This window comes from Thalassophryne amazonica, chromosome 14 (assembly GCF_902500255.1).
Source record: "Thalassophryne amazonica chromosome 14, fThaAma1.1, whole genome shotgun sequence".
Taxonomy (NCBI): Eukaryota; Metazoa; Chordata; class Actinopteri; order Batrachoidiformes; family Batrachoididae; genus Thalassophryne; species Thalassophryne amazonica.
The window spans coordinates 27839716-27864562 of record NC_047116.1 but is presented as its reverse complement, the minus strand read 5'-3'; the positions used below and the strand labels follow the sequence as shown (position 1 = coordinate 27864562).

The 24847-nt window shown below is 40.6% G+C and overlaps 1 protein-coding gene across 1 annotated transcript; it reads left to right on the top strand.

Annotated features, from left to right (window-relative positions):
- The first annotated feature begins 23007 nt into the window (after positions 1-23007).
- On the top strand, positions 23008-24231 carry hoxd12a (homeobox D12a). Its single transcript, XM_034186601.1, has 2 exons — positions 23008-23539; positions 23779-24231. Exons 1-2 carry the CDS (start codon positions 23008-23010, stop codon positions 24015-24017), a joined length of 771 nt encoding a protein of 256 aa, XP_034042492.1. The 3' UTR covers positions 24018-24231.
- The last annotated feature ends 616 nt before the right edge of the window (positions 24232-24847 follow it).

The window sequence follows — 24847 nt, the reverse complement described above, 5'->3', positions numbered from 1 at the left end:
ACAAAAGAGGAAAAAGACCATCCAGATTGTTACCAGCGCAAAGTTCAAAAGCCAGCATCTGTGATGGTATGGGATGTGTGTTAGTGCCCATGACATGGGCAACTTACACATCTGTGATGGCATCATCAATGCTTAAAGATACATCCAGGTTTTGGAGCAACACATGCTGCCATCCAAGCAACGTCTTTTTCAGGGACGTCCCTGCTTATTTCAGCAAGACAATGCCAAGCCACATTCTGCACGTGTTACAACAGCGTGGCTTCGTAGTAAAAGAGTGCAGGTACTAGACTGGCCTTCCTGCAGTCCAGACCTGTTGCCCATTGAAAATGTGCGATGCATTATGAAGCACAAAATACAACGGAGACCCCGGACTGTTGAACAACTGAAGTTGTACATCAAGCAAGAATGGGAAAGAATTCCACCTACAAAGCTTCAACAATTAGCGTTCTCAGTTCCTAAATGCTTATTGAGTGTTGTTAGAAGGAAAGGTGATGTGACACAGTTGTAAACATACCACTGTCCCAGATTTTTTTAAACATGTTGCAGGCATCCATTTCAAAATGAGCAAATATTTGGACAAAAACAACAAAGTCTATTAGTCTGAACATTAAATATCTTGTCTTTGTGGTGTATTCAATTGAATAAATGTTGAAGAGGATTTGCAAATTATTGTATTCTGTTTTTATTTACATTTTACACAATGTCCCAACTTCAATGGAACTGGGGTTGTATAAGGATGTGTGTATTCTGTATATAGCACATTCCAAAGTGGCAAAACTATGATTTCTGTGGATTACTTCACCCCACCTTCCCATGCTTGTCCCATCTGAATAATTTATGCAATAAGGGATTTATCAATCAATTATACTACACATGATAAGAAGCAGAAATATTTTGTGGTGTTGATATCAGCACGATTCATGTTCATCAATAAGCTGAGAAACCAGAGCCATTTTTAACTCAAATGTTGCTCAATGAAATGAAGACTATTTTATCCAATTAGTCATGATATTATTAAATTAAACAGTAGCATCAGTGATGTTTGATCAGTGGTCCTGTGTTGTTTGCCCTCAGACTTCATGTTGCTGCACCTCTCTGTGCACAGACACAGGTCTTTTAGAATTCTGTCCATCAGGAAGCTTAATATAAAACATCCTTTTAATCAACACAAAGTGTTTTGTGGACCCACCATGGGCCGTTTGGGTTACAGTTACAGCTATCTACTACATTTTGTGGTGGTATCACAATCTAATAGCTTGAGACTGAGCTGTGCATGAAGTGGTTGGTACATAAAGTGGGTAGGACATCCAGGTGGAGGTAGTGGACTAGAGGTTACACAGATGGACTTGTCACTATGGGACCCTTGCTGAATTATCTGTCCTTCATCACAAAGTGATGTGGGTGTGTCTTATATGGCAGCACCCTGATATCTGCATATGCGTGCACGTTTGAATAGGTGAATGTGAGGCATCAAAGTATGGCTATATAGATAGAGTCCAACTGTTGTTACTTAAATCAGATCTTTACCCCAACATGTCCTTTAAACCTTGTATCTACACTTACAATACCAGTATAGTACACCAGCAGAAAAAAACTATTTTCCGCAAGTGAGATGATATTTATTTGTTCTTGAATTGTTGCTAAATATCTTTATGGAACCTATGATTCACATTTCCCTGCAACCTCATCCTGAATAAGTGGTTGAAGATGAGTGAGTGGTTTAGGTTTGTAGTATTGCCCACTATCATCAGATGGCAGGTTTTATGCAATAAATGTAACTGATGAGTATTGACTTGAGTTGTAGTTGTTGGGGTTGCTGTCAGTGCAGTAGCTGGCCACAATATCAAATATCACAATGAGGTCTATGTCCACTCTAGCATTTATTCACCACTATGATGGAGGTACATACAGTGGATAGTTGTGTGAAATAAAAACAATTGGTGGTACAGTGGGTAGTTGTGTGAGGTACATACAGTAGATGGTACATACAGTAGGTCATTTTTGGAGGTACATACAGTGGGCAGTTTTGGGAGAAACATACAGCAGGTCATTTTTAGAGGTACATACAGTGGGCAGCTTTGGGAGGTACATACAGCAGGTCATACATACAGTGGACAGTTGTGTGAGGTACATACAGCAGGTCATGCATACAGTGGGCAGTTGTGTGAGGTACATACAGCAGGTCATACATACAATGGGCAGTTTTAGGAGGTACATACAGCAGGTCATGCATACAGTGGACAGTTGTGTGAGGTACATACAGCAGGTCATACATACAATGGGCAGTTTTGGGAGGTACATACAGCAGGTCATACATACAGTGGGCAATTCTGGGAGGTACATACAGCAAGTCATACATACAGTGGACAGTTGTGTGAGGTACATACAGCAGCAGGTCATACATACAGTGGACAGTTGTGTGAGGTACATACAGCAGGTCATACATACAGTGGGCAGTTGTGTGAGGTACATACAGCAGGTCATACATACAGTGGACAGTTATGTGAGGTACATACAACAGGTCATACATACAGTGGACAGTTGTGTGCGGTACATACAGCAGGTCATACATACAGTGGGCAATTCTGGGAGGTACATACAGCAGGTCGTACATACAGTGGACAGTTGTGTGAGGTACATACAGCAGGTCATACATACAGTGGGCAATTCTGGGAGGTACATACAGCAAGTCATACATACAGTGGACAGTTGTGTGAGGTACATACAGCAGGTCATACATACAGTGGGCAATTCTGGGAGGTACATGCAGCAGGTCATACATACAGTGGGCAATTGTGTGAGGTACATACAGCAAGTCATACATACAGTGGGCAGTTGTGTGAGGTACATGCAGCAGGTCATATATACAGTGGACGGTTGTGTGAGGTACATACAGCAGGTCATGAATACAGTGGGCAGTTGTGTGAGGTACATACAGCAAGTCATACATACAGTGGGCAGTTGTGTGAGGTACATGCAGCAGGTCATATATACAGTGGACAGTTGTGTGAGGTACATACAGCAGGTCATACATACAGTGGGCAATTCTGGGAGGTACATGCAGCAGGTCATATATACAGTGGGCAGTTGTGTGAGGTACATACAGCAGGTCATACATACAGTGGGCAGTTGTGTGAGGTACATACAGCAGGTCATACATACAGTGGGCAGTTGTGTGAGGTACATACAGCAGGTCATACATACAGTGGGCAGTTGTGTGAGGTACATACAGCAGGTCATGCATACAGTGGACAGTTGTGTGAGGTACATACAGCAGGTCATACATACAGTGGGCAGTTGTGTGAGGTACATACAGCAGGTCATGCATACAGTGGACAGTTGTGTGAGGTACATACAGCAGGTCATGCATACAGTGGACAGTTGTGTGAGGTACATACAGCAGGTCATACATACAGTGGGCAGTTGTGTGAGGTACATACAGCAGGTCATGCATACAGTGGGCAGTTGTGTGAGGTACATACAGCAGGTCATACATACAGTGGGCAGTTGTGTGAGGTACATACAGCAGGTCATACTGCAGTGGGCAATTCTGGGAGGTACATGCAGCAGGTCATACATACAGTGGGCAGTTGTGTGAGGTACATACAGCGGGTCATGCATACAGTGGGCAGTTGTGTGAGGTACATACAGCGGGTCATACATACAGTGGACAGTTGTGTGAGGTACATACAGCAGGTCATACATTACAGTGGGCAATTCTGGGAGGTACATGCAGCAGGTCATATACAGTGGATAGTTGTGTGAGGTACATACAGCAGGTCATACATACAGTGGGCAATTCTGGGAGGTACATGCAGCAGGTCATATATACAGTGGACAGTTGTGTGAGGTACATACAGCAGGTCATACATACAGTGGGGAGTTGTGTGAGGTACATACAGCAGGTCATACATACAGTGGGCAGTTGTGTGAGGTACATACAGCAGGTCATACATACAGTGGGCAGTTGTGTGAGGTACATACAGCAGGTCATACATACAGTGGGCAGTTGTGTGAGGTACATACAGCAGGTCATGCATTACAGTGGACAGTTGTGTGAGGGTACATACAGCAGGTCATACATACAGTGGGCAGTTGTGTGAGGTACATACAGCAGGTCATGCATACAGTGGACAGTTGTGTGAGGTACATACAGCAGGTCATACATACAGTGGGCAGTTGTGTGAGGTACATACAGCAGGTCATGCATACAGTGGGACAGTTGTGTGAGGTACATACAGCAGGTCATACATACAGTGGGCAGTTGTGTGAGGTACATACAGCAGGTCATGCATACAGTGGGCAGTTGTGTGAGGTACATACAGCAGGTCATGCATACAGTGGGCAGTTGTGTGAGGTACATACAGCAGGTCATGCATACAGTGGACAGTTGTGTGAGGTACATACAGCAGGTCATGCATACAGTGGGACAGTTGTGTGAGGTACATACAGCAGGTCATACATACAGTGGGCAGTTGTGTGAGGTACATACAGCAGGTCATGCATACAGTGGGCAATTCTGGGAGGTACATGCAGCAGGTCATACATACAGTGGGCAGTTGTGTGAGGTACATACAGCGGGTCATGCATACAGTGGGCAGTTGTGTGAGGTACATACAGCGGGTCATACATACAGTGGACAGTTGTGTGAGGTACATACACCAGGTCATACATACAGTGGGCAATTCTGGGAGGTACATGCAGCAGGTCATATATACAGTGGATAGTTGTGTGAGGTACATACAGCAGGTCATACATACAGTGGGCAATTCTGGGAGGTACATGCAGCAGGTCATATATACAGTGGACAGTTGTGTGAGGTACATACAGCAGGTCATACATACAGTGGGCAGTTGTGTGAGGTACATACAGCAGGTCATACATACAGTGGGCAGTTGTGTGAGGTACATACAGCATGTCATGCATACAGTGGACAGTTGTGTGAGGTACATACAGCAGGTCATACATACAGTGGGCAGTTGTGTGAGGTACATACAGCAGGTCATGCATACAGTGGACAGTTGTGTGAGGTACATACAGCAGGTCATGCATACAGTGGACAGTTGTGTGAGGTACATACAGCAGGTCATACATACAGTGGGCAGTTGTGTGAGGTACATACAGCAGGTCATGCATACAGTGGGCAGTTGTGTGAGGTACATACAGCAGGTCATACATACAGTGGGCAGTTGTGTGAGGTACATACAGCAGGTCATACATACAGTGGGCAATTCTGGGAGGTACATGCAGCAGGTCATACATACAGTGGGCAGTTGTGTGAGGTACATACAGCGGGTCATGCATACAGTGGGCAGTTGTGTGAGGTACATACAGCGGGTCATACATACAGTGGACAGTTGTGTGAGGTACATACAGCAGGTCATACATACAGTGGGCAATTCTGGGAGGTACATGCAGCAGGTCATATATACAGTGGATAGTTGTGTGAGGTACATACAGCAGGTCATACATACAGTGGGCAATTCTGGGAGGTACATGCAGCAGGTCATATATACAGTGGACAGTTGTGTGAGGTACATACAGCAGGTCATACATACAGTGGGGAGTTGTGTGAGGTACATACAGCAGGTCATACATACAGTGGGCAGTTGTGTGAGGTACATACAGCAGGTCATACATACAGTGGGCAGTTGTGTGAGGTACATACAGCAGGTCATACATACAGTGGGCAGTTGTGTGAGGTACATACAGCAGGTCATGCATACAGTGGACAGTTGTGTGAGGTACATACAGCAGGTCATACATACAGTGGGCAGTTGTGTGAGGTACATACAGCAGGTCATGCATACAGTGGACAGTTGTGTGAGGTACATACAGCAGGTCATACATACAGTGGGCAGTTGTGTGAGGTACATACAGCAGGTCATGCATACAGTGGACAGTTGTGTGAGGTACATACAGCAGGTCATACATACAGTGGGCAGTTGTGTGAGGTACATACAGCAGGTCATGCATACAGTGGGCAGTTGTGTGAGGTACATACAGCAGGTCATACATACAGTGGGCAGTTGTGTGAGGTACATACAGCAGGTCATACATACAGTGGGCAATTCTGGGAGGTACATGCAGCAGGTCATACATACAGTGGGCAGTTGTGTGAGGTACATACAGCGGGTCATGCATACAGTGGGCAGTTGTGTGAGGTACATACAGCGGGTCATACATACAGTGGACAGTTGTGTGAGGTACATACAGCAGGTCATACATACAGTGGGCAATTCTGGGAGGTACATGCAGCAGGTCATATATACAGTGGATAGTTGTGTGAGGTACATACAGCAGGTCATACATACAGTGGGCAATTCTGGGAGGTACATGCAGCAGGTCATATATACAGTGGACAGTTGTGTGAGGTACATACAGCAGGTCATACATACAGTGGGGAGTTGTGTGAGGTACATACAGCAGGTCATACATACAGTGGGCAGTTGTGTGAGGTACATACAGCAGGTCATACATACAGTGGGCAGTTGTGTGAGGTACATACAGCAGGTCATACATACAGTGGGCAGTTGTGTGAGGTACATACAGCAGGTCATGCATACAGTGGACAGTTGTGTGAGGTACATACAGCAGGTCATACATACAGTGGGCAGTTGTGTGAGGTACATACAGCAGGTCATACATACAGTGGACAGTTGTGTGAGGTACATACAGCAGGTCATACATACAGTGGGCAGTTGTGTGAGGTACATACAGCAGGTCATACATACAGTGGTTAGTTGTGGGCAGTACAATAGATGGCACATACAGTGGGCAGTTGTGTGAGGTACATACAATAGGTCATTTTTAGAGGTACATACAGTGGATAGTTGTGGGCAGTACAGTAGATGGCAAATACAGTGGGCAGCTGTGTGAGGTACATACAGCAGGTCATACATACAGTGGGCAGTTGTGGGAGGTACATTGTGGGAGGTGGTTAAGGTGTTGGGCTTGAGTCCACAAGATCATGGGTTCAAATCCCCACCTGACTGGAAAATCACTAAGGGCCCTTGGGCAAGGCTTTTAATCCCCTATTGCTCCCGGTGTGTAGTGAGCGCCTTGTATGACAGCACCCTGACATCGGGGTGAATGTGAGGCATAATTGTAAAGAGCTTTGAGCGTCTGATGCAGATGGAAAAGTGCTATATAAATGCAGTCCATTTACCATTTACATATAGCAGGTCATACATACAGTGGGTAGTTGTGTGAGATACATTCATTAAGTGGTAGAGGAAACTGGGGCACGGTGAATCACGGGGCACAGTGAATCAGTAGCTATATCTGCAAAACTACATATATATTTGCAGCAGTTATGCCATATTTTTATGCATAAAGACATCCCTCCTATAAATTATTGTTTTGTTTTTGGATACATTAAGGGTAAAAAATAAGTGGCAAGTGAAGTCATTTTTTTCCCTATAAAAAGTAAATTTTGTGGATGTCAGTGTCTTTGTATTTATGTCTCGCAACAGAGGAAAGGTGGCCCAAAAAAATTGTTATTAGTTAGAAGACAACCCCGTCCAACTGATGAGCATGTGTTATGTCTTCTCCAGACTATCAGCTATTTGATAACATGACTCATGTGTGTCACATGCACCCGGGGCACAGTGAATCGGGGCACAGTGAATCAGTCTAGAAAGTGATTTACTAAGCCCCAGTATCAAGTGGATGACAAATGGTACTTGTTGAAACTTATACATTTATTTTTCCATGAATTATTTCTATAATTTGTGTATATAAACAATTGTTTTCACGTTTGAACAGAAATTATAACCTTTGTATATATATATATATATATATATATATATATATATATATATATATATATATATATATATATATATATATATATATATATATATATATATATATATGTATGTATACACACACACACACACACACACACACACATATACTTTGCACTGAACAACTGCAAATTATTAAGAAGACAATGCTCATACGGCTGATGGTATTTTAGCATTGCGTTATATTTGCTATTACCAATCAGGACAGGATGACAAGGTCCAGCAAAGTCAGACAAGCACATCAGGGTTCAGGTGATGTGTGCCCGAACTAGGGTTGGGTATCGATTCAAATTTCAAGAATTTATTTGATTCTGATTCTTATCGGCGAATCGATTTTTTTAACCCAACACTACTTAACAGCATGTTTTTAAAATAAAAACACTAGTCTATCATTCTGGGAGGGGGATTGGTCCATGTCATCAGTCTTTTAGCCATCATTATTAGCTACAGTGAGGAAAATAAGTATTTGAACACCCTGCTGTTTTGCAAGTTCTCCCACTTAGAAATCATGGAGGGGTCTGAAATTTTCATCTTAGGTGCATGTCCACTGTGAGAGACATAATCTAAAAAAATATCGGAAATCACAATGTATGATTTTTTTTAAATAATTATTTGTATGTTACTGCTGTAAATAAGTATTTGAACACCTACCAACCAGCAAGAATTCTGGCTCTCACAGACCTGTTAATTTTTCTTTAAGAAGCCCTCTTGTTCTGCACTCTTTACCTGTATTAATTGCACCTGTTTGAACTTGTTACCTGTATAAAAGACACCGGTTCACACACTCAGTCAATCACACTCCAACCTGTCCACCATAGCCAAGACCAAAGAGCTGTCTAAGGACACCAGGGAGAAATCTATAGACCTGCACAAGGCTGGGATGGACTACAGGACAACAGGCAAGCAGCTTGGTAGAAGACAACAACTGTTATGATTATTTATTAGAAAGTGGAAGAAACACAAGATAACTGTCAATCTCCCTCAGTCTGGGATTCCATGCAAGATCTCACTTTGTGGGGTAAGGATGATTCTGAGAAAGCTCAGAACTACACAGAAGGACCTGGTCAATGACCTGAAGAGAGCTGGGACCACAGTCACAAAGATTACATTAGTAACACATGATGCTGTCATGGTTTAAAATCCTGCAGGGCAGCAAGGTCCCCCTGCTCAAGCCAGCACATGTCCAGGCCCATTTGAAGTTCACCAGTGACCACCTGGATGACCCACAGGAGGCATGGGAGAAGGTCATGTGGTCAGATGAGACCAGAATAGACCTTTTTGGAATCAACTCTACTTACCATGTTTAGAGGATGAGAACAACCCCAAGAAAACCATCCCAACTGTGAAGCATGGGGGTGGAAACATCATACTCTGGGGGTGCTCTTCTGCAAAGGGGACAGGACGACTGCACCGTATTGAAGGGAGGATGGATGAGGTCATGTATTGCGAGATTTTGGCAAACAACCTCCTTCCCTCAGTAAGAGCACTGAAGATGGGTCATGGCTGGGTCTTCCAGCATGACAATGACCCCAAACACACAGCCAGGGCAACTACGGAGGGGCTCCGTAAGAATCATTTCAAGGTCCTGGAGTGGCCTGGCCAGTCTCCAGACCTGAACTCAATAGAAAATCTTTGGAGGTAGCTGAAACTCCAAACCTGAAAGATCTAGAGAAGATCTGTATGGAGGAGTGGGCCAAAATCCCTGCTGCAGTGTGTGCAAACCTGGTGAAAAACTACAGGAAACGTTTGACCTCTGTAATTGCAAACAAAGGCTACTGTACCAAATATTAACATTGATTTTCACAGGTGTTCAAATACTTATTTGCAGCAGTAACATACAAATAAATTATTTAAAAAAAATCATACATTGTGATTTCTGGATTTTTTTTTTTTTTTTTTTAGATTATGTCTCTCACAGTGGACATGCACTTAAGATGAAAATTCCAGACCCCTCCATGATTTCTAAGTGGGAGAACTTGCAAAACCGCAGGGTGTTCAAATACTTATTTTCTTCACTGTACCAATACTTCATTAATTTGCCGTCAAATGTCAATATAATACTAGTATTAATATGTTGCATAACTAGACAATCAGTTAGCCGCTCAAAAAAGGTTTTCGATTCTGAATCTTAAAAATCGGAATCGAATTGATTCTTGAAATTTGAATCAACCCAGCCCTACTGTTGAGCAGAATTACTGAATGCATCCAGGGCAGCCAAAGGGGCCGCCAGAGGTCTCTACACCTGGTTCATTGCTCCTGACATGTACGAGGTCTTTTAGAAAACTATCCTACCTTTTTATTTTTTTTAAAAACTATATGGATTTGAATGACGTGCGATTACACCAATCATGCTTGAACCCTCATGCGCATGCGTGAGTTTTTTCACGCGTGTCGGTGACGTCATTTCCCTGTGGGCAGGCCTTGAGTGAGATGTGGTCCAGCCCTCTCGGCTGAATTCCTTTGTTTCACACGTTGCTCGAGACGGCGCGCGTTGCTTTATCAAAATTTTTTCTGGACCCGTGAGGAATATCCGAGTGGACACTATTCGAGAAATTAAGATGGTTTTCGGTGAAAAGTTTAACGGTTGATGAGAGATTATGGGGTGTTTCTGTCACTGTAAGGACTTCCCACGGAGCGGGACGTCGCACAGCGCTTCCAGGCGCCGTCGTCGGCCTGTTTCGACCTGAAAACATCCTAATTTAAGGCTTAATTCACCCAGGACGTCGTGAGAGAACAGAGAAGATTCAGAAGAGGCCGGCATGAGGACTTTATGCGGACATTCCACTGTTTAAGGACATTTTGTAATGAAAGACGTGCTCGCAAATTCGCTGAGTCGTTTCCGTGACGACTCGGCAAATCTGTGTGCGCCGCGACAGGAAAAACACCTCCGTGTTGAAAACCATTTGTAAAATTCAGGCGGCTTTTGATGGCTTTCAACAAGTGAGTAACTGAGAAATTGTTTAACAGCTTGGGCATGTTCCAACTGTCCGTTAAGGTTTCCAACGGAGGTGTTTTTCCTGTCGCGACCCCCCGCGGTCGGGTCCGGCCCGACATGCGACTCTGCCCGCACGTTCTTTCATTACAAAATGTCCGTTAACAATGGAATGTCCGAATAAACTCCTCATGCCGACTTCTTCTGAAAGTTCTCTGTTCTCTGACGACTTACTGGGTCAACAGAGCCTGAAATGTGAAAGTTTTCAACTTGAAACGGCGAGACGCTGCCGCCTCGAAGCACAGATCGCCGTCAGGCACCGTGGGCCGTCCTTAAAGCGACACTACCAGACCAAAATCTCTCATCAGCCGTTAAAATTTTTACCGAAAACCAGCTGAATTTATCGAATGGTGTCCACTCAGTTGTGCCTTACAGTTTTGAAAAAATTTTGATCAAACAAAGCAGCAGTCTCTGAGCCATTCCTAAACAATGAAAAAATCGACGAGAGGGTGGGCGACTCCTCACTCAAAGACTGCCCACAGGCGAATGACGTAACCGACAGGCGTGAAAAAACTCTCGCATGCCCATGAGGGTTCAAGCATGTCTGATGTAATCACACGTGATTCAAATACATATGGTTTTTGAAAAAAGAATAAGGTCGGATACTTTTCTAATAGACCTCGTACATTTCTACAGGCATCCATGTTTTGGCCTGATGCATTGTTTCTTTTGGCTTTAAAGTAAGGCTGCAGGCAAAAATGCAGGCAATAGTGTTTCAGAGGCTTATCAATTTAAAAATTTTCTGGGTACAACAGTTCTGATCTCCCAACAAACACTCGCGTCCGCAGTGTGACACGCTGCAGCAGAACATTTCCCACAGCCATGCAGCGAGTGCTGGTGGAAAGACACTGACTGAAAAGTAAGTCCACACCAAAGAACATTCAGACGCTGTCTCACGGAAAAGGCACGTTATGAGGAGCGGAAAAAAAAAAAACTACTGTGTGAATTAAACAATCACCGTTTAAGTAGTTCTTCCATTTAACGGTGGACAATTTTCTTTTCTTGTCCAAAACAGACAAGAGTCCTGGTAGTCACGATTGACATCTTTAAACGGCTTTGACAGAGGCTGATGAATAAATTGTGGACGCGCTGTTTTTTAATCAGAACCAGCGGGTCATTTCTAAGTATCAGGACAATAGTTGCACATTTTTGCTAGAGCTCCTATGATTATGTTTGTGCTGCTGACCCCTGTCTAAAGGTGGTCTTAGGACGGTGGTTGGTGTCTCCCTTAGAGATAGGGTGAGAAGCTCAGTCATCGCGGGGAGCTCGGAATAGAGCCGCTGCTCCTTCACATTGAAAGGAGCCAAAAACATAGACAATTGGGTTTCAGAAGTCAGCAATGGGAGACTTCCCTAACACAACTTGTTCTAGTTTCCAACAGATGCAGTTGCCATTTTCAAATATATTTGCACTCATCACTACATCCATTGTGTTGGTGGTCCAACACAGTGTTGATGCATTACTATCATGAGGCAGCAGAAAGCAATTGCACCATAGAGCACTACAGACCTAGTCTCAATTCAAGTGTAAAGTTTTTCTGCTGTTTATACTCTGCAATATGCAGATACTCTTTATATAAGTGGGTTCATAACACACATACACTGTTTGTACGTACAACCCCAATTCCACTGAAGTTGGGACATTGTGTAAAATGTAAATAAAAACAGAATACACTGATTTGCAAATTCTCTTCAACCTATATTCAAGTGAATACACCACAAAGGCAAGATATTTAATGTTCAAACTGATAAACGTTATTGTTTTTGTGCAAATATTTGCTCATTTTGCAATGGATGCCTGCAACATGTTTCAAGAAAGCTGGGACAGTGGTATGTTTACCACAGTGTTACATCACCTTCCTTCTAACAACACTCAATAAGCGTTTGAGAACTGAGGACACTAATTGTTGAAGCTTTGTAATTCTTTCCCATTCTTGCTTGATGTATGACTTCAGTTGTTTAACAGTCCGGGGTCTCTGTTGTCATATTTTGCGCTTCATAATGCGCCACACATTTCAGTGGGTGACAGGTCTGGACTGCCGGCAGGCCAGTCTCGTACCTGCACTCTTTTACTACGACGCCACGCTGTTGTAACACATGCAGAATGTGGCTTGGCATTGTCTTGCTGAAATAAGGAGAGACGTCCCTGAAAAAGATGTTGCTTGGATGGCAGCATGTGTTGCTCCAAAATCTGGATGTACCTTTTAGCATCGATGGTGACATCACAGATGTGTAAGTTGCCCATGCCATGGGCACTAACACACCCTCATACCATCATAGATGCTGGCTTTTGAACATTGCACTGGTAACAGTCTGGATGGTCTTTTTCCTCTTTTGTCCGGAGGACATGACGTACATGATTTCCAAAAACAATCTGAAATGTGGACTCATCAGACTACAGCACACTTTTCCACTTTGCATCTGTCCATTTCAAATAAGCTCGGGCCCAGAGAAGGCGGGGGTGTTTCTGGATGTTGTTGAAGTATGGCTTTCGCTTTGCATGGTAGAGTTTTAACTTGCACTTGTAGATGTAGCGACAAACTGTGTTAACTGACAATGGTTTTCTGAAGTGTTCCTGAGCCCACGCCGTAAGATCCTTTACACAATGATGTTGGTTTTTAATACAGTGCGGCCTGAGGGATCGAAGGTCACGGGCAATGTTGGTTTTTGGCCTTGCTGCTTACGTGTAGAAAGTTCTCCAGATTCTCTGAATCTTCTGATTATATTATGGACTGTAGATGATGGAATCCCTAAATCCCTTGCAATTGAACGTTGAGAAACATTGTTCTTAAGCTATTTTTTCATGCAGTTGTTCCCAAAGTGGTGATCCTCACCCCATCTTTGCTTGTGAATGGCTGAGCCTCCTGATGCTGATGCTCCTTTTATACCCAGTCATGACACTCACCTGTTTCCAATTAACCTGTTCACCTGTGGAATGTTCCAAGTAGGTGTTCTTTGAGCATTCCTCAACTTTCATTCCTCAAATTTCCTAGTCTTTTGTTGCCCCTGTCCCAGCTTTTTTGAAATGTGTTGCAGGCATCCATTTCAAAATGAGCAAATATTTGCACAAAACAAAAAAGTCTCAGTTTGAACATTAAATATCTTGTCTTTGTGGTGTATTCAATTGAATATAGGTTGAAAAGGATTTGCAAAGCATTGTATTCTGTTTTTATTTGCATTTCACACAACATCCCAACTTCATTGGAATTGAGGTTGTACAGTGACATGCATTAGCATTCACATTCTTCCTCATTACTCATCCAACTAAAATGAAGCTGAATTTAAAGGAAAAGTATAAGATAACCTAAAAGTAAAAGCAAATGGACAATGCAAAACTTTAGTTACTTTGTTTTGGAGTGGTTTACTCTGGTTCACTCTGTTTCTGGCTGTCTCTGTCTGATAAGATATCGAGAAGATGTGTTGGCAGAGATAGAGTTAGAGGAGCTGTTGCAGGAATGAGGAACTGAACTGCTTCACCACAGGGAGCTTTGGTGGTTGCTCCCATAAATGATCTCACAAGGGCTTTGATGCTTAACACACAGATCTGTTTCCTCACCAGAAAATCTCTCATGTATGAATCCGCTGTATAAAATAGCAATGTGCCAGGTTCCACTGTACATGACTCTTTAAAGGAATGACAGGTGATACTGTTGAGTTTAATTCATGTTACCCAATGTTCCCTAGATTATAGATTACACTCAGGTCAGATATTGTTGATGTCTTGTGTTTATGCATCAAATTTGATCTCACTTCACTGCATACTTGGTTAATCCCTAAAAAAGAATGACATTTATTTATTTATTTTGTCCAAAACTTGACTACTTATGTTTTTCCACCTCTAAAGTATGCTTGAAACTGATCAGTAAGTAGCTGGTTCACAATAATGCACCATATGTCTCTTATCTCTGACTGGTAGAATAGGTGAAGTTGCAACTGTTCCTGGACTCCCCTATACAACAGTAGCATTTATTGTGATTTAATCATCACTAATGCACACAGATGTTTTCTATTGTTGTGATTTGTCCAGTAGGGGAAGAAATGCTGAAAATGAGTCAGTCACAGGGATGACAAATTGTAAGCAGAATAGAACTGGCCACACTTATGTCACTGGGTTAGACTATACTTTACAAATTTGGCATTTGTGGTTACTCCCTATTAAATTAAACTGTGAAAGGATGTTGTTTTGCATTGCTCTGGCATGCTTCAATATTAAAAACATGAATCGATATCAGTAGAAACTTTGATATTTGTTTCTCAGTGGCTTGACCAGATGTAGCCCATCTGACTGGGGTCGCCCTATAGGGATATGGAGGGCGGGGGGGGGGGGGGGGGGCATGAAGCATGAGCCCACACAAATAAACACACATCACACAAGCTTACGGCATAAAAAATAAAAGACAACTTAACATTCAGGTTTAATATTGACATATCGTCATCAGAGTGATATTGAAATCAATGTTTTCTCAGAGTTTGATGCCCAACCCAGGTGACCAAACCTAATGACTACTGCAGATGAGAGTGGATCTATGCCTGGAGACTTGGATCACAGACTACCTCATAGGACAACCCCAGTTCATTAGAATGGGGGATTTTACGTCTAAGACTGTGGTCAGCAACACTGGAGCACCACAGGGAACTGTCCTCTCTCCTGTATTATTCACCCTGTACACCGCTGACTTTAAATACAAATCTAAGTCATGCCATATGCAGAAGTTCTCTGAAGACACCGCAATTGTGAGGTGTATTAGGGATGGCCAGGAGGGGGAGTACAGGAGCCTAGTGGAGGACTTTGTGGATTGGTGCGGGAAGACTCATTTGCAGATGAACATTACCAAAACTAAAGAAATGGTGGTGGACTTCAGGAGGTCAGCCTCCACTATGATTTCCTTCACCTCCGGGAACTGACATTGATGCCACTCAACAACTTGCAGCAGGTATTTGTGCTGCTGTTCATCCTTCCTTAGGATCTGAGTGTAATCCTGGATAAGTGCAAGTCCTCGCTCAGCAAAATCATTAACAGCAGCAACGTTATCCAGGACCTGCTGTGACAAATGGAATGATGGGCCATCCTCCCACTCTGAGGGGTCCTTGATGAGGAAGTCCATGTTGATGCAGAATGCCTCAAAAATCCCACCTGAGGGAGATGTTACAAAATCTGCCACTAATGAACTAATGTATCCAGTCCACAACTCAAAATGTCACTCGCATGTCACAAAAAAACAGGGGCCAGGCGGCAGTGGTTAATATATTTCAAATCTCGTGAAATTTCACCTAATTTATTTTTACCCCGACAGGAACCAAAAAAAAAAAAAAAAAAGATACAGAAGCACCTTGAAAAAGTTGAAGTTTGTTTTTCGGGACCACCCTAATGTGGAGACCATCAGTACGTACAAATACGTTGGACTTCACTTTGACAAGAAACTGGGCTGGTCTGCTGACACTGATGCACTCTACAAGAAGGAGCAGAGCAGCCTCTATTTCCTGAGTAGGCTGGGGCCTTCAGTGTCTGCAGTAAACTCCTCCTCATGTTCCAAATTCAAATTTTATTAATTTGTATAGTGCCATCTCACGACGTGGTCGCCTCAAGGCGCTTCACACAACACACACAAAAAACAGAGCAACATGAATCAAAAGTTAAAAAAAAAACACAATAAAAGAATAAAAATATAAAAGATAAAAAGAATAAAAAAACACAATCATATAAAATACTAACGTAAAACAGGGTAAAAAATAAATCAGTCTTCAATCTGGACTTAAAAATCTCCACAGAGTCTGACTGCCGTATCCATGCAGGGAGACCGTTTCACAGAGCCGGGGTACGATAGGAAAAGGCTCTGTGACTCGTAGACTTTTTACTCACCCTAGGAACACATAGCAGTCCTGCACCCTGCAACTGCAAGGCCTGAGCTGGTACGTAGGACTTAACCATGTCAGCCAGGTAGGGAGGTGCCAGTCTGTGAACAATTTTATAGGTCGGTAACAGAACGATCTCAACTCCCAGTCTATCGCCAATGACCATCTGGATGATCCAGAGGAGACCTGGGAGAAGGTCATGTGGTCAGATGAGACCAAACGTGGGCTTTTGGTATCAACTTTACTCACCGTGTTTGAAGGATGAGAACAACCCCAAGAACACTGTCCCAACTGTGAAGCATGGGGGTGGAAACATTATTTCTGGGGGTGCTTTTCTGCAAAGGGAACAGGACGACTGCACTGTATTGAAGGAAGGATGGATGGGGTCATGTAACGCAAGATTTTGAGAAACAACCTCCTTCCCTCAGTAAGAGCATTGAAGATGGGTCGTGACTGCGTCTTCCGCATGACAATGACCCCAAACACACAGCCAGGGCAACTAAGGAGCATTTCAAGGTCCTGGAGTGGCCTGGCCAGTCTCCAGACCTGAACTAAATAGAAAATCTTTGGAAGGAGCTGAAACTCATAACCTGAAAGATCTGGAGAAGATCTGGAGTGGACCAAAATCAATGCTGCAGTGTGCAAACTTGGTCAAGAACCACAGGAAAGGTCTGACTTCTGTAACTGCAAACAAAGGTTTCTGTACCAAATATTAAGGTCTGTTTTTCTATTCTATCAAATACTTATTTCATGCAGTAAATTGCATATTAATTGTTTAAAAATCATGCAATGTGATTTTCTGATTTTTTTAGGTTCTGTCTCTCACAGTTGAAGTGTACCTACTATAAAAATTACAGACCTCTCCTTTCTTTGTAGGTGGAAAACTTGCAAAGTCTCCATCGCATCAAATACTTATTTGCCTCACTGATGTGAATTCAATCAAGATTTGGCACGCAATTGTTAATTTACATTATATATGAATGTTGTAAATTTGCGTCATTTTCAAAAAACGGGAATTTAGTTTATGGCCGCAAAAGCTCTTTTGTTACGTTACAGCTCCATCTAGTGGGGAACGTTTATAGGTGCACTGACCTTCACTGTGAATTCAAAAGGAAAAATAAGGAAAAAAGGAAAAATACCGCACTGCTGAGTGACATTTGCAGCCATTTACAATATTCATTTTCGGTCTGTTTCTACTATTTTATATATAATTATAACATCTGGGCTACCATGGAATAATACTACAATAAGTCTTTTTATTGTTTATTTAAATTTTTATATCTAATGAAAGTGACACTTAAAATATATTCTCCCTAATGTTCAGTGCCACCACAAACGAAGTAAAAATTATTTATTTGCCATTAATATACTATTGTGACAAAATAAATACCCAGACTGGCATTTTTAAGGTGACACTGCTGTTTCAAAAAGATTCTGACAAAAACTTCCTTCTTGTGGCAACAATTCTGCGTCTGAAGCTTCGTTGTTCATTTGAACTAAACTTCTTTATGATAAAGAGACATTTTGTGTTTGTTTTAAAAATTGGAGCTAATGGTAATATATTTCAGTCTGTAGAATTTAGGGGAACAAAGTGGATTCGCAATTGTTTTTAAAATGTATTTTTAAAATTTTGAAAAGTGATATTTTACCACATATTCCGTCAATTTGATGGTCGGGGTGGGGGGGGGGGGGGGGGGGGGGGGGGGGGGGGTTTGCAGCTACTTTCTAATGTGATTCATAATTTTTCTTTTGTTTTTCAGAGATAAACGTACTGAAATAGTACAAACATAAAAATGCATAAGAACGAATTCTGGGAGCTTTTGCTAAAATCTGTCTGATTTAGGCCAATGAATGCAATGTTTTATTATTATTATTATTATTATTATTATTATTATTGGTATTCTGTTTTTTAAATGCAACTGCTTCTATTAGTACTACTACTGCAGCTACTTAGCTACTACTACCACTACTACTACTACTGATAATAATAACAATAATAATACAAATAATAACTTTCGGAACTGCTGCAAACCATCAAAATAACAAAAGAATAAACGCAGACTGTCCTTTAAAAGTAATAACAACAAAACAGCAAATAACAAACAAAAAGTTGAACTTTTCCACTGAGATAATCAAGGTCTCATTTGATTTTGTTTCGATTTTTTTTAGTACTAGTTGTTTAATATCCATAACCTCCATATTAAAGTCATTATTATTATCCACATCATTCGATATAACGTAATAACAGAATGGAACAGAATTTAATAGAAAAGTTTGGAGAAAATGAATGGATAATGCATCTGCACATTAAACTAATAAACACATCCATACAAAACAGGTCAAATAATTACTGACCGGGTAAGAACACTTGAAGAACCCTCAGCTTTTTTTTTTTTTTTTTTTTTTTAGGTTGAGGGAACTTGAACGAGAGAAGCAGCAAGTTTATTACCAAGGACAAAAGACGGCGGATCTTTTCCTTCAAAGAGCCACAAAAACGGTCAGACTGCAGCTGCTCAGTTTGGCTCCAGAGGAACAGTAAAACCACAAACACTTTAAAGTCGCACCTAATGCGCGCACACGAAACTTATTTACCCGCTAAAGCTTCAAATCAGCAGCCTGTATTAAAGTAAATAGATACAATAAAGTACAAAAGGTTATGACAATAGAAGGCACCAGTTCATGTTTGCAAATCAACGTTAATGTGTCCTGCAGGATCTCCACAAAATTATTTTCTGGAAATTTTACAGCATTAAAGAAAAAAAATTAAATTAAAGAAAACCTCAAATTACAAAAGTGGATTAGGATGAAAACCTGTTTGAGTAATTTGGACTACAAATTTTTAATCTAACTGAAAGTCACCTGCTCATTAATATTTTTCAGCAGTTTTTAGTCTAGAAATGACCAATGTGTGTATTTGCTTAATTTATTTCTTGCTTGCTTGTCTTAATTTATTTATATTTATATGTTTGTTTTGTATTCTCACTTTTCACGATTGTGACGCATTTTCTTTCGGTACACACAAAATTTTACATTAAAAAATACTGCAGCACAACTGGACATAAACAAACCGAAGCTGTCATTCTAAACACAAAAAAACTTCTTTTCTCCTTCTTAGAATTTTAATTTTAACGGGTTTTTAAATATTCTTCTTCTGTCATAATCATTTTATCGGTCTTTAAAAGATGTTTGTTTGTTGTGCGTTTCAAGTAATTTTATTATTAACCGAAGGTATTCATGACTGCTTGTAATATGTAATTATAGATAATAATCCTCAAAGTCATAGAAGGATTTTTGTGACTGTTGTATGTTTAGTCAACGGGGACAAGTAACTCTAGATTTAGAAAATGATCTACATCTGAATACGAAAGGGATTTTAAAAAAGCTTTTTTAACATTTGGAGCTTGAGTTATTTTTCACTTGGTTCTGTTTTTTTTTTTGTAAATTTCCTGCAGGTCCGATATTAGTCGGATTGTTGGACACGGACATAAACAGATAAACACTTTCATCGTACAGTTCCATTCCAGTATTTTATATCTGCTTTGATAATCCTGAAATACGTGTTTTCTAAACCGTATAAACTCATCTGGATCAAATGATTCATGCTTAACTGTTAGATACGGGGACCTGTGTGGATGAAGATTAATTTCTCTTATAGAATTAGTTTTCTGTTGATATATTTTGTATTTTTAAATTAAATGTATTGCTGTTCATTTCTTCGACATTGCTTTGATTTAATCGTCATTTCTCCGTCTTGTCTGACTTTTAACCTCACGGTTATAAAGTCACACTTTATAATATCGGATGTGTTGTTCTGCCGCAAACATATTTTTATGACGAAATAACAGCACAGTTTCTGATGGTGTCCAAATAACGGAGCACCGAATTTATACCGCCACCTATTGGATTACAGTGAAAACAACTGAATTATGACAAGAATGAAAATGTTTTTTTGTGAAACGTTGTTGTTTGAAATGCTGAAGGTGAATGTGCCTCATTTAAATTTGAGTGTTTAAATGCTTTAGGCTGATGTGAATGTTGTTTTTCCAGTGGATTTACAGACAAAACTGGTGAGTAAAATGTGAAGATTTGCACAGTTGTGGGATTATCTTCTAAAAGCATTAAAATCAAAATACTGACGACTCAAAATATCGAATTCTTTACATTTTAAGGATTTATCCAACAAGATGACTAAAAATTAAAACATATTTAACTTTTCACAAGATCAAAAAAATTTAAAGAAAATCGACAACACAACAAAAGACAGAATATAAAATACATAAAATATATGTATTGCATTACACACACACACACACACACACACCCACACACACACACACACACACACACACACACACACACACACACACACACACACACACACACACACACACACACACACACACACACACACACACACACACACACACACATCTCATTATAACACAACTAAATAAATATACAGCCAGCTAATTACTGTATGATATAACAGTTAAACTTTAAATGGATAATTACGAAGTGGAAAGTTTATCTTTTGTATTTCATTGTGTATATATTTGATTTCAGTTTGAAAATAGAGACAATTATTTTTCAGTTTTGTGCTTAATATATCAATACATTAAATATGTGCTCGACACACTTGCACACAACCGTAACTACAAGGTTTTCTGAATATTTACAACACTGACAACTTTGTAAAATAATGAAAAAAAGAATTGTTGAATTGTTGCATATTTAACAGGCATGGCACGAACAGGTATGACATTTAACAGCAAGACCACGATTCATTTTTATGTTAAAGGTAGGCAATTTATTTTAAATTGTCCCCTGCAAATTACAAAATAAATAAATCAGCACGTATTTGATGAAGTCTTTATAATTATTATTTTAGTATTGAGTGATCATTGCCAGCTGTGTTGTCATGTACTGTGTAGTAAACTTATAATAAACAAATATAATTTTTTCGCTTTTTTTGTTGCTCCCTCTCTCTCTCTCTCTCTCTCTCTCTCTCTCTCTCTCTCTCTCTCTCTCTCTCTCTCTCTCTCTCTCTCTCTCTCTCTCTCTCTCTGTGTGTGTGTGTGTGTGTGTGTGTGTCGCTGGTCTTGGATGTCAAGATGTCAAGATGTTTATTTGTCACATGCAAATATACAATATGTAAAGTGTAGTGAAAAGTGTCTTTGTACCTGCGCTGACAAAAACAACAACAATAGCAAAAGCACGAAATCATAAACACAAAAGTAAAAGGTGCAATAAAAGTGAACTAATGTATATATATATATATATATATATATATATATATATATATATATATATATATATATATATATATATATATATATATATATATATATATATATATATATATATATATATGGACTGAGCTAAATACTAGATTTGTTCTTTAAAACACTCAATGCACCATTTTTTATGACGCTTGGTGGAAATGTTGACTATTACAAGAAGTGAAACTCATTAAATACTGCTGATAATCCAGTTCAGGTTCGATGAGTTAAGTAGACATATTATCTCTTATTTATAATTACAAGATAGAACATATGTGATTATTCTGGGCAAATTAAAATATCTATCTATCTATCTATCTATCTATCTATCTATCTATCTATCTATCTATCTATCTATCTATCTATCTATCTATCTATCTATCTATCTATCTATCTATCTATCTATCTATCTATCTATCTATCTATCTATCTATCTATCTATCTATCTATCTATCTATCTATCTATCTATCTATCTATCTATCTATCTATCTATCTATCTATCTATCTATCTATCTATCTATCTATCTATCTATCTATCTATCTATCTATCTATCTATCTATCTATCTATCTATCTATCTATCTGTCTGTCTGTCTGTCTGTCTGTGTACTGTTCCGTTGGTGAGCATGTTTGAAGAACACCTTTTGATGGACTACACGTTTTTTGTGTTATACTGCACTCTGTAATTACATATCCATAATTATATTATATAAGTAATGTAAAGTTAAAATACTGCATTTGTGCATTTAGTATTTTCTGTGAAGCACTAAAAGGGCCTGCATAAGCATTATATGCCAATGCAATAATAACATGCTTTTAAATAAGAACTTCTCTATATGACGTCATGATGAGGAGAATATCATAATGTAACTGCATTTTTCAGCCAGCTGACAAATATTTCCTCATGGAACATTTTTTTTTTTTTTTTTTTTTTTGCAGTATCTTGCGCAAAGGTGGGGCGGGACAATACATTTTGCATGTCACGTGACCCCGTATTAACAAATCAACAATTACCTAGCCTTTATTCTTCAGGAGTTGCTAAAAGGCGTGCGCGCAGCGTTTGGGAAAAACGTTCCATGGAAATGTGCGAGCGGAGCAGCTATGTGGGCTCTCTGCTGAATTTCGCTACTCCAGACTCGCTGTATTTCTCCAACCTGCGGGGCAATGGAGCCCATTTACCCGCGCTTCATCACCTCCCTTACAACAGGAGAGATGTGTGCACGCTCCCTTGGAACTCATCAAGTTCGTGCACGTCTCCGCCTGCAACGCCACCACAGAGCCGCGCTTTCGGAGGCTACTGTCCGCCGTTTCTGTCCAACTCAGTGTCTATAAATCCACCCAGCGGCCGCGTCAAAGTGCATTTGGAGGAACTGGCTCCCTGTTTCCAGGGCGCAATCCGCAAGACGGAGGAGTCCGGCAGACAAGATGAGGTTTACGCAGGAGACCACGGTGATCGCGGATACTCGCTGTTGGACAGCCGGCTGCAGGGCTCTGCGTCTCAGCTTGATCTGGATTCAGCAGCGCCGCCGCTGAACTTGAACAGCGCCAAAGAGACGCACAATCCTGTGCCACAAGGTCACACATGCTCCAGGACGACGTTTGCAGACGGTTAAGTACCTCACAGGGTTATGAATTCTCCTTTTCCACAACCCTCCTCTGGGTTTTTGTCATTGTAATGGCATCCTAACGTTTATGACATACGTCTGTTTTGTTTTGTTTTTTTGCTGGGTGGTGAAACCAAACAATAAAAGCCAAGCTCTTGCGGCGCACGGCTATCCGCTGCGGCTGCACGTGTCGTTGTTAATTTGAGGTGTAAAACTTGTCCTTTGCCTGTGCTCCTTCTGCAGGTGCCCCCTGGTGCTCGTCACAACCGAAAAGCAGAAAAAAGAGGAAGCCTTACTCCAAGCCGCAGCTGGCTGAACTTGAGAATGAATTCATGATGAATGAGTTCATCAACAGACAGAAAAGAAAAGAGCTGTCGGACAGACTGGACCTGAGCGACCAGCAGGTGAAAATATGGTTTCAGAACCGGAGGATGAAGAAGAAACGGCTGATGATGCGCGAACAGGCCTTTTCCGCTTTCTGATCATCACCTTTGGACTTGATCGTGACGAAAATTTCCAAAACATTATTGGCTGTCTCTTTGGTGCATTGTTTGTATTTATATTTGTAAATGTTGATATACAGTTTAAAACAAATTATTGCGCATTAAATAGCGCACTGCACATTGACAAATCGATTTTGGAGTCTCCAAATCTGCAGCAGGCTAAAGGCCTTATATGTCTGCTGAATTCGGCCGGAACATGCCTGAAAACGTCTTTCTTTTTTTTTTTTAATTATTATTATTAATGACAGAATCTGTGTATTTCGAATGGAATGTGATTGTTCACGCTGTTGCGTGGCTGTGTTGGTTTACAAAGAAAAAAAAAATTGAGCTCAAGTTCATGTTGATCGACCTGTTCAACATGAGCCAGACTCTTAATTTGAAAATACAGTAAAGTTGCATGCCTAATATATGAATGTTGTAATTCAATTAAATGTGTGTTTCTTCGTTTTTATAAATAAATATTCATAAAGATATAAATTTTGTTGTGTTGCGCACACTTTCAGTGTTGATCGGTGATGGGAAGGATTTGCGCCACACAGGAAGCCTCACCTATAATAATAATAATAATAATAATAATAATAATAATAATAATAATAATAATAATAATAATAATAATGAGTTTATGAATGAAATATGAGACTTCAAGTAGTGTTGATTTGCAGTAAGCTTTTATTGTTATAATAATCCACCAAATATGATTGGCTCGTCCCCTTTGGCTCACATTGTCCAGTGTCTAAATAAGTGATTTTTTTTACTTTTTAGTGAATTAGTTTCGAATTGGCTGGGTGTGTGTGTGGGGGGGGAGACAT